A 17382-nucleotide genomic window follows, 5' to 3' on the forward strand; every position below is an offset into this window, starting at 1 on the left:
TGTGGGCAATTATAAGGCAATTGTTTTTGTTATATGGAAATTACAGTTTAGCATCTGCTGCAACGTTTTACAAATATATTGATGAATAAATTTGTTGCCGGCTTTATTTACAAAGACTCTGTTTGAATGAAATCAGATACAGCATCGCACAGACATTAAATCCAGTAAACAGATTACAGCCAGGGTGCAAATCCACTTTAAACTGTGGAAGGGCAAAATATATGGGGACAAAAACCTTGCTGACATAAAACATTGAGAGAGAAGATGGCACTTAAATTGTAGATTTTAAACTCATCCCATCTTTGAGATACTGTGCTGTCCTTAAGACTAGTGTTAAAATACAAACTACAATGATCATTAGAAGCTAAGTAAATCAAAAGAATCTAACAGGACTTACTTTGAACATCCGTGGTGCCACATAAGAGCTTCTGCCCGACCACATCTGTTTGATAAGCTCAGCATAGGCTTCAGCAATTTCTCCCCTCATTCCCAAAGGATTCTCCCGATTTAGCTCTTCTTCATACTTTCCTTGTAGGAAGTAATCAGTCAATGGACCAGTATTACTCAAACACTGAGAAAGAGATCAAAATGGAGAATGTTCTTAAACGGTGTTCAAATCTGTCCCTATGAAACTACTACCACAAGATTGTTAGAGCAAGAACACAATTTATGGTCCAACAATTCATGTATTTAAGTAGGATGAAAACATTGATAATTTGTGGAGCCTTACCTGCAATGCTGAGTTCATGAAGCATGTATTACCAAGGTTACTTAGGCCACAAAGACCTGCTTGGCTTGGCGCATGAGATTCCCTATAATAAGAACTGTTTATTGAAGATCCATACCCACTTGTTCTGAAAAAACAAACACAACATCAACTAAGTTCTTGGGAATTGGAAATAAGTTTATATCTTTTACCTACAACATACGAAATGTGTAAATTTAAGAAAATGTCTCAACCAGGCACTGACAACATTAAAAAACAAATCAAACCGTAGTCATATAAAAATGTGAGCAAAGTTGAGTGCTATTTAGGACAACCATACATATAGCACCATTACAAAATTACAGTGCACCACAATGGCAGCAAATAAAAAACGGAACAGCAACTCAAAGTGCTAAACAAGTCAACCAGTATTCCCCATCATGAGACACTTAAATTGTACAAGTTTTCACTACAAATTCAGAACAGTAAAAAGATATTGTGTCCAAGCTTTTCATCTTGCGCTCATCAGGACAATATCAGGGGAAATAACAACTTTAAACAGTATGAGGAGTGTGTGCAGATTGGTTGGCAAATGGGATTCTGATTGATGGAGGCATTGCATTGGAGAATGCACCATTAATATTGAATGACAATTAACTGAAAAGCATGATTTGAAAATGTAAAACCTGATTAGTCATGGCATTGCCCTGAGGAATGAACCAACGAATGGCTATCACTGATTTTGTTTAGCTGCATGTACATGTTCTGTCCGCAAAGAACAGGACCTTTTGTATTAATAAATGTAGCTACCAACATTAGATGCGATTCCACGATTGGACAACATTTGCTAAATAACCCGCAGTGTGCTAAACATTATGCAAGACAACCAATTTAAGATTGAATGTCGAGTTTGCAGTATGGCGTATTTGCATGTACTGGAAGCTACATATCTTAATACGCAGGGCCCTGTTCTTTGCAAACAAACAGAACATGTACACACATTATGATAAAGCCAAATTACTGCGGATGCTGGAATCTGAAACCAAAAGAAAAAACGCTGGAAAATCTCAGCAGGTCTGGCAGCATCTGTAAGGAGAGAAAAGAGCTGATGTTTCAAGTCCAGATGACCCTTTGTCACACATTATTCTTGTTTCAGCTAAACAAAATAAGTGATAGCCATTTGTTGGTTTATTCCTCAAGGCAATGCCTTGACCACAGTCAAGCTGCCTGGTTTAAATTTTCAAACAATGCTTGACAGTTAACTATCTGCCACCATTAACTGGTGAATTCTCCATGGCAATGCCTCTATCAGAGTCTACTTGCCAACCAATTAGAACTTTCTTTTCATACAGTATAAAGTTGTTGTTTTCCCTGGCATTGTTATTCTTGTGATTGTCCCGACTGCAAGATCAAAAGCTTTGACAAAATACCATTTTACAAGCAATAATCAAGTTCAGTATTAATAAATAACAATTTGACCACTGTAAAAGTTAGCTGAGCATATCTAGTTTAAGGAAATCAGTCAAAACAACAAGGCCATGCAATGGAGTTTCACAGTACTACTTTTAACAAGCTCAAAATGAATGGTACAATAAATATCTAAAAACATTAGTTGAGATTTGTTGAGACAGTGGACATACACTAAAGATTCTTTATTACAGCATGCACACAACTTTTATTTCAAAAATGTTAAAATACAAAGCCCATATCATTTTTTTTCACAACACGAGTTGGGGCAAGAAACAACAGTTTTACAAAACTAGTAAACTTCCAGGAGATGGATCAAGATTATAGTGGAATGACAGAAGGATATCTTCATTTGTCCTTACACTACAGCAGCAATTGGTTAACTGTGCTTCAGATATAAAGAGATGATGCTATAAAGAAACCAAAATCTCTCAATGTTTACATCAAGGAATTTATTAAATTTCAGGAAACTTTCATAATTGCTTTTGATGGGGAAGGAAAACAACAATTATTTCAAAATATAATAAACGTACATATTTATTTCACAACTATTTAAGATTTAACTTTACATCAGTCAACTCAGCAGACACAACAGGGGACTCAATCTAAGGTCAGACTGGATCCTTATACAGCCAAGGCCCTTATGTGAAATTGTGAATGGAAGATGAATAGGATAAACAAACAGAAAAGGAAAAAATATAGGTTTAGGTGTGAGTGAAGGAAGACTGAAATTAAAGCCACCGGTCACATTTTTTAGTTTGAATTAAAAACGGATTGCGAGTCATTTAAGGCAATGTCTTTCCACCATGCAGGCACACTCACCCCCTGGTGGAGCTGGAGCTGTTTAATATGTAGCTGGAGCTGCTGGAGTTGTTGCTCTCACCATTAGAGACTGTAGATGGGGAGGACAAGGACGAGTAGGAGTTGCAGCTAGTCGAGGATTTTGGAGAGGTAGATAAATTTCTGCTGGTGGCAGTGCTGGATCTGTCATAAAAACAAAGGCACGAACACTGATTTACAAATCATATTGCCAGATGCAAGGCAACACTGTCAAGACAATGCTTTTAAGAGCAGTCTTGCATGCCTAGCAATACAATTACTCAAAAAGCTAAGCAAGGGGGATTATAAATGTCACTCTGTCAGAAGTTAATTGATCACTACAGAATGGTAACTGGAACAGAGTTTGTATGTATATCTATCATAAGGACCCCTCATTGCCTCCGGTGATTTCAGAAAAGCAAAATGGAAGAAATAATAAACAATGGAGGGAAAGAGATAAAAAGGGACAGAATATAATGTTTGGTCATTGTGTTGTGGGGTACTGGGAGAATGCTAGAAACCTCGGTAGGTTTTCCACAGTTCTACCTTGTGACAAAGGGAAATGATGACCCATGTCCCATTACAAATACACAGATGCAATCCTGTTATTGTTCAGCTCTATCCCCTCTGGATAAAGAGTGAAACTAGGGCAATATTAACTCCTGTGAATTATAAAGCAGTGGTCCAGATGCAAGGTCCAGGACTGTCATTTGAAGCAGACAGTACCAACGCCATTGTTAAAATCCAGTTTTTAAAATTTAATACTTTTATCGTTGCACAACAACATACAAGATGAAGCTATATTTTAAGACAGAGAATTAATGTAATCAAGTTTCTTCGCTCATTCCTTTTTCTCTACCAATATTATCTCTAATCCTTCATTCCTAAAGGCATCGAGTCCTTTGAGGTATGGTTCCATGAGAGCGGGCACCATCAATTTCACAGGAGCTTTTGGGTTGTTCCTTCCATTAATATCTGAGCTGGATCTTGTTTTTATGCAATATCTATTCAAATAAGCTTCTATTACCGACCATTGGATTGAAATCAGAAGCAGGTAAAAATCAGACTGTCCCTTTGACCTGTGGACTCTGAGGCAAACTGCAACAACTTTACCACCTGGTTGAGGTCAGCTAATTCCAACACGGATTAGAAATCAAACCAGGGGCCTTTGTGATTTGTATGGCTCAACTACCCACCAGGTAAACCAGCTAAGCAATCAGGAAACCTATCAGGTCTCATCTGAAAATAAAAAGTAATCACAGCAAAATCCACTCAGTGTGTGTCCAGAGATCAATATTTCCATATTGAAATGCCAGTGAAATCTGTGTTATTCATTACAGTTTTAAAAGTGTTTTCGATGCATATGTACCACTCCCTTGGGCTATTATAACTAATTTTTAAACCCATATATACAAGCACAGCAAATGTACTTTTCATAATTACAATACACGATAGTCCAGAAAATAAACAACAGGAGGATTTAATATGCAAAGGATGGATTTCAAAGACTGACTCAGTAGAATTTTTCTCCTCTAACTGAAAGGACCAGCAAAGGTAGATTCTCCACATGCTTAATATTTGAGAAGGCAACATTTCCTTCCAACCTTAACTGCTTGGTACACATCTTTTTGACCATAAAAATCTAAATAAGGACATTGAATAGATACCGAATATATGGCAAATGTTTGGATGGTAGGAGAGTCCTGGCAACTGAAAACATTTGCTATTATTTTGCTATTTGCTATTGTGACTATTAAAACATTAATATGAAATAAAACAAAATACAGATAATTGCTCTCAAAACAGCTACACAAATCTTTTTGGCTCAATTAACCATCAGATAGTTCAAAAATGAAATCAAGTGAATGATTTCGTGCAATTCCAGGCATAAATAATCACACTCAAATGTCCATCTCATGGTAAATGACACAATCAATAGTGAAAACAGGACATTTTAACATCCACATTCCATTAAATATTGTTTTAGATCAATTAAACATTTTATTAGATTTGCCTTTCAAAATTTAATGGAGGGTTAGAGTTCTGAGTCTGATGCAGACAATATGAAAGTGCTGAAATATTTGTACTCTCAAAAACAAATTTTCACTATCCGTTTTCAGCCACTTTTCACATGTTACTAGTATCCACCATCTGCATAAAATGGCAGGAAGGTAGAAAAATGCAAATGATAATTTCGCTATTTGTTTTTATAAATACTAACACAAGAAAAAATATTCAAAATAATTTTATAAACAAACAAAATTGAAAATATAATTCTCAAGACACTTGGGCTTAAAAATTGAAGCCAATAATAAATACACAATTCCCCTGTCTTTAGATGTAGATAAAAAGTTTTTTTTAAAAAAGTTTATTAGTCACAAGTAGATGTAAATATAAACTGTCCAGTATGTGGCAGATCCACTCTTTGGCAGATCTAATGAGTTAAAGTTAAAGTTTATTTATTAGTCACAAGTAAGGCTTACATTAACACTGCAATGAAGTGCAGCGCTTGGTTCGGTCAATGCACCTAACCAACACGTCTTTAGACTGTGGGAGGAAACCCACGCAGACACAGGGAGAACGTGCAAACTCCACACAGACAGTGACCCAAGCCGGGAATCGAACCAGAGTCCCTGGCGCTGCGAGGCAGCAGTGCTAACCACTGCGCCACCGTGCATAAGAAGTGCCAATGAGATGCACTTCTGCACGTACTTGGAAATTGGTGACAGGTGGAAAGGCAACTTGTTGCAGACAAGCCACAGCAATCACAGTGTAAAAGCACCACTATTTTCTTCCCTACTTCCTCTGATAACATACCCTCTATATCCCAAGTAATCAAATTTCAGACTCCACCAACAGTAATAATTTTAATAGGAAAACACAAGGCAGCTTGAGCCACCTGGCCTCCCCCAAGTACCTCAACAATAGAACGGCTGACAGTGAAAGTTCAGCAAGTGCCAAATCAAACCTCAAATCAAATTGCAAGTCAACTTCAGGTATCCACACTTGTTCCTCGAGCATGATAGGAACATAAAACCTTGTATTTATGTTTTGCATCAAATTTCAAAGCACTTGAAACAATTACTTAAGGCTGCAATAAATTATATGAACAAAAACTCGGTATGTATATCGTGCATTTTAAGCACTCTCAAACAATCTAAAACAAACTTTGATCACAAAGGCACAGAAATATTAAGGCAGAATAAGAAATATTTGGCCAAAGAGCTAAGTTTTAAAGGAATGTCTTAAAGGAGGAGAGGTGGAGAGATTTGAGAGAATTCCAGAACAAGGCCGAGATAGCTGAAAGCATGGCTGCCAATAGTGGAGCGATGGAAACTGGGGATTTGCAAGAGCCCAGAATTGAACGAACGTACAGTTGCAGGGCAGGAAGGGATTACTTAGATATGCAGGAGGAAGACTGCGGAGGGATTTGAAAGCAAGGATGAGGCTTTCAAAATTGAAATGTTGCCAGACGGGGAGCTAATATTCAATCAGCAAATTTGTGCACAATCTCACAAACAGCAATACGATGGCTAAGTAGTTGATATATTTATGGGTTTATTGGAGAAGTATTGGGTAAAACAACACCCTGGTATTTGAATTGTGTCACGGGATTAAGGTATACTCAAACAACGAGAAAGTAGATCTTGTGCAACATAATCCAAAAGGCTGGCACCTCAGTACAGTACAGCATGGGCTTGTTGGCATGATTCTCATCTCCAAGTTACAAAGTTCAAACCCAACTCAGAAAATTGAGATTACATGTTAATTTCCAGGAATTGGGTTTCAATTTTGAGACGTAGTGGATGATGATAGTACCAACTAAAATCAAACTTATACTGCAAAAAAAAAGACTTAATTGATTATAAAATGTTTCACAACATCCAGAGGTTGTGAAAGGTCTTAGAAAAATTGCTTTCTTTCAAATTGAATCCACACAGCGAAAATGTTGAATAGCCATTGTTACAAAGTCAATGGACAGGATTTTACAGCCTTGCTCATCCCAAAACCATAAAATCCCACCCGAGGTCAATGGACATTTCCATTGTCCACCCCTCACCCGCTCAGATTCTATGGCAGGCGGGGCAATAAAATTTGGTGAATATCACAAACAGAAATTAGAATTCCAATAGCTCTTTTGTTCTTCCATTTACAGTATTGGAATGTAGTAAACATTTTTGGAGTATATTGATTTGCCGGATAAAGTGAATCCTGAAAAAGGACCATCTTAAAAAAAGGTCAACTGCCTATTGATTTGTAATACATATTGCAAATCCAAATATTTGAAGTGCTCAAGAATATAATGCATTCAAATTTTGAAAGCCAACTCATTGCATCTGCAGCATTTTCTTCATTTTGATATTTTCAGAACTACAGATGACTACTCTCATCTGGATAAGATTGTGAAGCAAGTACTTTGAATGAGCTAAGTAGGTCGCAGCAGCTCTGATAGGTAGAACTTCAAAATGAACTGGCACGATAACCATGTAAAACTTAAAGACACCCTTCCCCTTAAAAAGTTTTGAGTCAGCCAATCGGAGGCAATTTATTTGAGTAGGATCTCATCTCTAAACTGGGACAAATGAAGGGTGGCACGAACATATCAAAGAAAAAAAGTCAAATACTGGAAGAACATTTTAAAAATATTAAATAATTTCAAAACAGGAAAAAAAAAGACGTAGTGGATGATGATAGTACCAAGACATGGGGAACAAGAAGGAACACAAGCCGAGCACAAGTACTTATAATGCTCCCTCCCCAACAATCTGTTAGGTGCCTGAAACTATTACTGTAATGAGGGATTGATTCAGAGTTGCTAGCCCTATTCTTAGCTTCAAGCACTTAAATTTTCTTCTTTCCCCTTCTCTCAAAGGCATCGACTCCCATGGATGGTAGTTATTCCCTAATACCCGAAAGTAGCATCACTCTCACCTAAGCTTCAACGGTGAGTACAAGCAGATGGCTAGACTGCCTGGGAAAATGCATACACAAGCGCATGTTCTGTTATCAATAGACATCCACAGACGTTCCAGTGGAAACAGAGAAATATTTGAGTGTGAAACTCGGTGTATTTCCACTTTCCTAATGGAGGGCATTGGGATCTTCTAAAGAGATCAAAATTGAATACCCACTGGGACAGACTGCTCTGAAACCATTTTTAAAGACAATGCTGAGATTTATTTAGTTTATTTATTAGCGTCACAAGTAGGCTTGCATTAACACTGCAATGAAGTTACTGTGAAAATCCCCTAGTCGCCACACTCTGGCACCTGTTTGGGTACACAGAGGGAGAATTTAGCATGGCCAATGCACCTAACCAGCACGTCTTTCAGGCTGTGGGAGAAAACTGGAGCACACGGAGGAAACTCAAATTACAAAATATGCTGAGAAAATGTGGACACTCAAAACGTACACCTACTGATCACACAGAGAAACAATTCAAATGCTAATCTCAAGACCTTATACCAGAAGAAAACAGGATACAGAAATGCTCATGTTTCCGCTAGAGTTTTAATGTTAAATGCACATGACCACTGCCTTAAGTATTTACGGTATATCTCATTATCATAACTTACTTTGCTTGAGATGTCTGTCTTGGCCATGTTCCATCATCATTCTTCTGCTCTATTACTAAAACCTGGAAAAGAAAGTATTATACTCAGTTAACACCAAATCAGTGTTTTACAGCAGAGCCAGGCTGTCTGCATTGAGACTTAGTTTTAAAGAGGAGACATCTTTCACTGTTTTTAAAAAAAAAACATTTACTGATCCAAGGCAACAGACACACAGCCTGCTCTCATTTCTGTTTCATGCCACAAGATATTCAATGTGCCCCTGGAGGGAAGTGCTTAGCCTCTGCCTTGTCCCTTCTAACGTTTTAATAGGGAAGTTGTTTATGGTCACAGGACAGAGACTATTTAAAAGGGAATTGGTTTAGTAACAGAAGAGGAGCAATTTGGAAGAATATGGTCAAGAGGAGTGAAAGATTAGGACAGATGGTTCCAATTGGCTATAAACTTATTTCAGTAGCAAGTAATGAAATCAACACAAAACTTCAACTCACTAAAAATAAAATCTACCTGTGCACTGCACCAGGTGTCACTGATGTGAAATCAAGAATCCTCTTAATTGCAAACAGCAGGTCATTATCTACAACCATCAATCTGTCATAACTGGTATTTTACAGCAGTTGCAAAACTGAAATCTGCTGTGCAACTGTCAGCTTTAACCTCAGTACATGCCTATCCACTATGTCACAAAATAAAAGCTCATCATACTTCAGTTAGTCAAACTTCATTTGATGTAAAAGCAGTCACAGCTTCTGCGCTTCCCATTTCCCTTTCCTTTCTTGCTATTTTATTTTGCAACTACTGTACATAAAGGCACAGTACCACTACAGATCAATGCACAAGATCTTCCCACGACCAGCATCTGAGGTGCCTCTAAATCGCTGGTCTTAGAAAAAGATGTATGAACAGAAGCGTCAGAGTCCATTTGCCATGTAAGATTTAACAAAACCTGATCAGTACTGCATCTTCAGCAGTTGTTCATCTGGACCTCTGCCTCATCTTTCGACTTTTACACTTTGCATACGCTTCTTCCGCCTCTTCTCTCTCACGTCAACAAGGATCTCAAAACCTCAGAACCAAAAAACTCCTTTCTTGCTATTCCATCACACCAAACTTCAGACTATATGTCTCTTTGTCACCTGTTATCAATCACAATTCTTGGCTGTTCTTAACAACAGCATGAGCCGGGGGAACCCTCGAATACAAGTACCATACATGAACAAATAAATCTACTTTAGAACTACTTGTCTGCTCCTTACCAGTAGCTCATAAGGACACATCTGGAGCTAATGATTTAGAAACTGTCCCCTCCTATGCTGGATGACTTCAACACCTTTTAGCAAGCATATTACATAGCACAAAGTTAAATGCTGGTTTATTTTTAGATAAACAAAAGCACTGTTTACCTGAAATATAAACAGCAATGTCCCATTAGCTGCTTATGGGGTGGATGTGGTGCAGAGACAGAAGGTGCGTGATTAAGAAAGCCATTTAGACTGATTCAGTGTGATTGTAATAGAATTGCTTAGACTGTATTAAGGTGAAGAAGGTTAAAAGACAGAAAAAAGTTGTGCCTGCCAGGATGCTTCCCCTGACCATTATCCAGCCATGTGTCAGGGAGAGAAAAGGTTGGTTTGTTGTGCCCCTATACATTCCAGTAGCCTAATGACTCATGGCCGTGGCTCAATGAAGGATGACCATTTGTGTGACTGGGAAGTCTGGTCTGTACTAATTCAAGGTTGTCATATGCACTTCATGAAACCTTAAAATAAAAGCAAAATACTGCTGATGCTGGAGATTGGAAATAAAAACAGAGTATTGGAAAAACTCATCTGTACACAGAGAAACAGAATTAACGGGCGCGATCTTACCAGCCGTTCGCGCCACACTCCCGCTGCAACGAGGTCGGAGAATTTGGCAGTCAGCCAAATCTCCGTTCACTGCAGCGGGATGGAAAACTCCCGCCGGCGTGAACAATGGTAAGATTCTGGCCAAAGTTGAGAGTCTTCTTTGGGCAGTTTTTTCAGCACTTTGTTTTTATTATTTATGGAATCTAGACAGACTCTCTCCATCTAGTGCCCATGCTGCCATCCTGGACCCAAAACCCTCATCTCAAACTGGATTGCAGAGCCTTGATGTTTCTACCGGATCATCAAATCAATGAACAAAATGACAGCCACTAGGGTGGAATCAACACAGTACATGATGTACATTTTAAAATAAAAATCAAGTACTTTTCAGTTTTGAAACAGGACACCTTAGGAGGGGAACTGTAATAATTAAGGTTCACATGCAGCATGAAGTTATCTGAACTTATCTGGACTCTGAATATAAAAAAAAGCAAATACAATCTTTAGTGGCACAAGTCTACATTGTTGAAATTTAGTACTTTCTAATCATAAATCATAGAAACCCTACAGTGCAGAAGGAGGCCATTCGGCCCATCGAGTCTGCACCGACCACAATCCCACCCAGGCCCTACCCCCACATATTTTACCCGCTAATCCCTCTAACCTACACATCCCAGGACTCTAAGGGGCAATTTTCTTTTTATAACCTGGCCAATCAACCTAGCCCGCACATCTTTGGACTGTGGGAGGAAACCGGAGCACCCGGAGGAAACCCACGCAGACACGAGGAGAATGTGCAAACTCCACACAGACAGTGACCCGAGCCGGGAATCGAACCCGGGACCCTGGAGCTGTGAAGCAGCAGTGCTAACCACTGTGCTACCGTGCCGCCCATTCTAGTCCTTTCATAAAACAAGCATAAAATGAACCAATCTTTCAAGGAAACGTTCTGAGACGTTCTAAAGCAATATTTTCTGTTATTCACAATTCAAAGCCCTACATTCATGCCACTTATCGTCAAAAGAAACAGTATTAAAAAAATCAGTGACCAAAGAAAAGCAGAATTCATTTCTTGTGGAAAATTATCACACCATATTAAAATATATTGGTAAATTACAACATATTAATCTAATCCAGATGGATTAAACTGAATTACAGAAATTGCCTTATAAAAACTTCATAGTTTTAGCTTCCTTTGAGTTCTAGAAAGATGTGTTTTTATTCCCAGGCTGCGGCAATTCATCGGATTCTTCAAAACTATCTTGCGTACTGTGTGAAAACTATACCAGAAGCCTATATACAAAGAATTGCATCCGAGCCCTAACATTTGAGAATATTTTATAACATTATTGGTTTCATATTGTGATGTCACAATTCCCAGCCAGAATGGAGATAACGGGGTAACTTCCCTGACAATCATGGTTGGCGACCACACTCCTGTAAGTGACTTGGACTGATTTTATACACAAATTTTCCATTATGTAACTACCCTTCACCTGCTAAATTTTGTTGGAGTAATCACCTGCTTTATTGGGAGAAACTACTGCAGTTTTGGTCACGAGTCCGGTTTATTATAATTCATTGCAACTCTCTGAAATATACTCTAAATATTTTGTTAGCTTTGCTGAATAAATTGATATTGCTGCAAAATACTGTTTGCTGCAGGTCCCAACCCGCCTACAATGTCGTGGCTGACAGTGGTACCACAACAGGCATTTCCAATACTACCATAGGCCAACCCTGCCTGATTCAACAAGTAGCTTCAAAGTCATGTTGCGAAATGAAGGCTTCCTGTAATTTTCCAAATAAATGCCATGTCATTCATCATTTCAGGGTGCTGTTGATAATGAAGTTCCTGGTCTTGCACAATCCCAGACCTGTAATCCACTTCTCATTTCAACATTACTGACTGAGCATAAGGCATCACCCCAAATTTCACAATCTGCCTGTTGTAAGATTTTATAAAGTTTTACAAGTCTCCAAAAAAACCTTGAGATTAATTAGACAAGTCTATGGTTGGCATGTCTACACTGGTTTGACCTTACGTATTTTGCAAAGACCCACTTCACTGTAGCTAGGATATCACAAGAGACATGTTCAAAAAAAAGTTTCCATGCTTGAATTTTCATGATTCCATATACTAAGATTTGCAATAAGTTAAAACAACAAAAAAAAAGTTACTTAATGGACACTCTTAACACCTTCTCAGCCTTCTGTATCCTCATTTACATTCCCTTTGTCCAATTCCACATCCCCACCCCCACCCCAATAGTATAAATCTCTGCTGATCCTCTTTGCTCTCAGCTCTGACGAAGGGTCATCTAGACTCGAAACGTTGGCTCTATTCTCTCCCCATAGATGCGGTCAGACCTGCTGAGATTTTCCAGCATTTCCTGTTTTTGTTTCAGATTCCAGAATCTGCAGTATGTTGATTGTTAAGCAATACAATTAACAACCCATTAAAAGGGTGCAAATATAAAATTTAAGTGCTTGAAAATTGTGCCCCTATTTTTCAAACCCCTACACTTGATATTGCATTTCCATAGAAACACAATACATAATAGATCAAAATACGAAACTACTAATTCACATAAGAATACATGGCTTAGAAACAGACCACTCAGCAATCAGACAATGCCAGTGTTTGTATTCAACTCACGCCTTCTCCCATCTTTTCCCAAAATGCGTTCCAAAACTTGTCCTGCCCTCATTGCCAGCCCCACTGTCTCCATACAGAACAGTAGAATGTAATACCCACCTGTCCCTGATACAGACCAGCATCTTGAACAGTGCTATCTGGCTTGTTAAGCTGCTCGTATGTATTTGTCATGTACCTATTCCACAACCTCGTCTCCTTTCCAACTGAAATATTGAATAGTTTTCGCATCTCCTTTTCTATTGTATCTGTCAAAAGTAACAAAACAATTGTAAATATTAAACATTCAAATTTATTAGAAATATTGGTTTTCAAATGCAACAATCCTGACTGGGTAACTGACCCACAGAAAACAAGATTATTTTGGAAACATCTACAATAATTACACAATTATTTATTATAGTTCCGATGCTAATCTGGAGACAACTTCGAGTATGAAAGCACGATGTGTACCATATCATTACTGCAGTGTGTGGACAACTCAGGACAAATTTATATACAAATTGGGAGTAGGCTATTCGGTCCTATGAGCCTGCCTCACCATTCAGTAAGGTCGTGGCTGATCTGAATGTGTCCTCAACTCCACATTCGACCCACTCCCGAATATGTTTGATTCCCTTGTTAGTCAAGAATCTATTTACCCTTTAGTAAAAATATTCAATGACCCAGCCTCCACTGCTCTCCAGAGAAGACAGTTCCAAAGAATCATGACCCTCAGAGAAAGCATTTTCCCATATATCCATCTTTTTAAACTGTGCCCCTTAGTTCCAGTCTATCCCACCAAGGGGAAACAGCCTTTCAACGTCCACCCTGTCAAGTTCCCTCAGGAACATATGTGTCTCAATAAAATCAGGTCTCAGTCTTCTAAACTTCAATGGAGTTTCTGCAGAGACTTTATTTTACTGTGGCAAAAATCAGGTGAGAAATTATTTTAAACTGAGGCACCAAAACCAATAAAAATGGGTAATGATGGTAGAAATTGCAAAAAATAATAAAATTTCACAATCATAAGTCTATAGCTGGTGGCATCCAAGATATGGCCACCTCCCAGGGATTGAAGCACGGTTTGACTTCTTGAGGAAGGGGGTAGGTAAACCGAAGACAAATGTCAAAGTTTTCAGATTATTCAATGGGAACAAAAAAGGTAGATAGAAACTATTTCTGCTAGTTGGGGAGTCTAGGAATGGAGTTCAAAAATTAGAGCCTAACTTTCCAGGAGTGAAATTGGGAATCACCTCTACGCGCTAAGAGTGATAGAAGTTTGGAGCTCTCTTCTGCAAACTGCAACTGATGCTAAATAAATTGTTAACTTTAAATCTGCCTGTGATAGATTTTTGTTCACCAAAGATATGAAGGAATGATATTAAAAGTAAGTATAGGAGTTAGGGCACAGATCAGCCACAAGCACATTGAATGGTGGAAGATTCTCAAAGGGCTAAATGCTCCTGAATGAAAAACAAGGATTCCTAATCTAGAGTAAGTAGGGTAGAAGCTTGGCTCCAAGTTATGAGACAGTCTGGCAAGTAGAGATAATGATTTAAATGATGGTTGAGAAATCTTTTCCTGTCCCTACACTTAAATACATGTAAAACAAAATAGCATGGATTTCAGGACTGACACTTATTTAGTAAAACAAATTACTTTAATTTGTAGATTATGTACCAAAACTCAAATAACTTTTGTCAAACTGATTAATTGGCCATGCTTAAATGTTCAGAATAAAGCAAGTAACCCATTAACCTGCAATAGCAAACATCTGCTTTTGAAAACCACTAATGTTAATTAATTGCCTCACAGCAGGTGAAGGTTACAACATCAATTCCAAAAATCTAAAAACCATCTTGCACCACTTCTCCAACCACACATTCACATGGATTATCTTCCGCATGTGCTCACTAGCGGGAAATCCAGAGATTGCCACCTTTGAGGTCCCATTCTTTCATCTTTTCCCTAACTCTTGAAACCTTGCCTGTAGGACTACAACACGTCTCCTGTTAGCCATAGATTTCAACATGGATTATCACTTCTGGCTGTTAATTTCCTTCTTGCCGAGTGCCCCATCTGTTCAGTGATATTCTATTCTCTTTCTACATTGTTCACTTTTCCTAAGTAACTAATTTTCTCCACCCATTGCTGAGAGTTAGATTACTTTATAAATCTGATAGATAGCCGAAAGTCATCCAAGCAACCTATACCCTACTAAATTAGAAGCAGGTAAGGAAGCAATCAGAGGGAACATGCATTCAGTGCTCGATTCAATGGAAATCTGAAACAACTGCGAAGCTTAAATACTTTCGTGGAGTTTCTGCTATCCAAGAAATTATTTTTTCTTTTACGAACAGCAAATCCAAAATGTTGAATTAAAAAGCAATTATTTGCACCACATTTCAATTTGTTACAGTATGACCACCAAGATGTCATATGTTTCACGGATCATAAGGTTTGGAGCTAATTGACAACTTAATTAACACTCCTTATCCAGAACCAGTCAGAAGCAATTAAGAGTTCTACCTCAGTCTCCAGTCATAATTTTTATTCAAGTCTGAATAAACTGGCTATTCCAATGTTGCTTTTATTTGCGATAAGTAGGGCAAGATTGAAATTATTCAAGTTCAACATCAGAAATAAGCCAATAAGAGAGCTAGGTTTGCTGTATGAAAAGGTGGTAAATCTAACCCCAGGGTTTGCTGAACTGAGTGCAGAACTGTGGATGGCTATGCATGACTGATCAGTTCCATGTGGGAATCTGAAGGAGCGCTATACACAGTTCAAAGCGAGATTTTACATTTGTCTCATCCAGACTGCTACAGTGCTGCCACCTGTTGCATCTGCCTTCGACAGCTGCCATCTCATGGAGCAGGAATTATAATAGAAACAGCACGTGGTTTATTTAGTAGGGAGCAATAACCCACAATCTGCACACCCGAAAAACTGTTGTTTCTGTAGCTCAGCAGTTCAAAATCTAAATCAGTCGCTTTCTTGGCTGCAATGCAATGTCCTCATGTATTATGTGACATCTTGCATAATGTCAAAGCTCTCAAGGCATTCAGTTATCCACAAATCTACAGCCATGAGTGCGTAGAAAATATTCCCTGCTATAAAACAGCAACGAGTTAAACAGGAAAGGCTGCAAGAGGAGATTCAAGAATCAGGAGCCCAAGACACACAATAAGTGAGTGTCTGTATTTACAGTAAATTTATTAATGAAGATCTCACTCAGATTTGACATTAACCAAGAAATGTATTGTAAAGAGGGAACAATACAGCTTGTACTTTTCCATCTCTCTGCTGTTACCAGCTCTCCTTGATTCGCCATTGCTTCTGCCAATTATGCCATCTCTCTTATACCCACACCTTTGGAATCTGAACCCTTTCCTTCTGTTGGATGGGAAAGTGGTGCTTGTTGGGTAGCAATGGTGGGCCAGTTGCTCCAGTCTCCATTTCTGGTACTGGTGCTGGCTTGTCTGCTGCCGTTGCTATCTTAGTGACTGCCCTCCTTGCTAGTTATCTTCTAATCAGGTACTCTAAGTAGTTATAATGCATGCATCTAAACTTGACTTTTTTTTTAAAATATGAAAAATGTTATTGTTACACAAGATAAACGCATGCACATAATTTGGTAATGTGCTGCATAACCTACATCACCTTGTCACAAAATATAGTTGGAATTGCTGCAGGAATTGATATCAACATTAGGAACATAGAAAAGTCAGTCATTTAGTCCCTCTGAACTTGCCATTCAATTAGAGCACGGCTATTTTCCCGCAATTATCCCCTTATTCTTGGATGACTTTAATATCTAGAAATCAACTGATCGGTCTTGAACTTTCTCACTGACTGAGCTTCCACAGTCTTGTGGTTGAGAATTTCAAAGCATCACCAAGAAATTCCTCCTCATCTCAGTCCCAAATGGTTTTGAAAAAACTGCTTTTAATAAGACCTCGGAGCCTAAATCTATCCTTACATGTGTTCGGAACAATTAGTAGGGGAGGCATGGCGGCACAGTGGTTCGCACTGCTGCCTCACAGCGCCAGGGAACTGGGTTCAATTCCCGGCTCGGGTCACTGCCCGTGCGGAGTCTGCATGTTCTCCATGTCTACGTGGGTTTCCTCCGGGTGCTCTGGTTTCCTCCCATTGTCTGAAAGGCGTGCTGGTTAGGTGCATTGCTGAATTCTCCCTCAGTGTACCCAAACAGGCACTGGAGTATGGCGACTAGGGGATTTCCACAGTAACTTCATTACAGCGTTAATGTAAGCCTACTTGTAACACTAATAAATAAACTTTAACCCAAGTATCCCACCTATATTTCCTGTA

General features: G+C 38.6%; 1 protein-coding gene across 7 annotated transcripts in view; it reads right to left on the bottom strand.

Moving 5' to 3' along the window:
* The window catches only part of usp4 (ubiquitin specific peptidase 4 (proto-oncogene)), an 82512-nt gene that overhangs the window by 46379 nt on the left and 18751 nt on the right, over positions 1–17382 (bottom strand). For 6 of the 7 annotated variants that reach the window (XR_013497485.1, XR_013497484.1, XR_013497483.1 and 3 more), the window contains exons 5-9: positions 13171–13316; positions 8569–8630; positions 2996–3157; positions 731–854; positions 398–571 (exon numbers count right to left, since the gene is read on the bottom strand). Coding sequence is in view for 3 of the 7 variants with exons in the window: in XM_078209890.1 (XP_078066016.1) it covers positions 398–571; positions 731–854; positions 2996–3157; positions 8569–8630; positions 13171–13316 (668 nt within the window). In the remaining 4 variants the exon portion in view is untranslated. The remainder of the gene's footprint in view (positions 1–397; positions 572–730; positions 855–2995; positions 3158–8568; positions 8631–13170; positions 13317–17382) is intronic. The other variant, XR_013497486.1, reaches the window with a different exon arrangement.

Source organism: Mustelus asterias, chromosome 3 (assembly GCF_964213995.1).
Source record: "Mustelus asterias chromosome 3, sMusAst1.hap1.1, whole genome shotgun sequence".
Classification (NCBI taxonomy): Eukaryota; Metazoa; Chordata; class Chondrichthyes; order Carcharhiniformes; family Triakidae; genus Mustelus; species Mustelus asterias.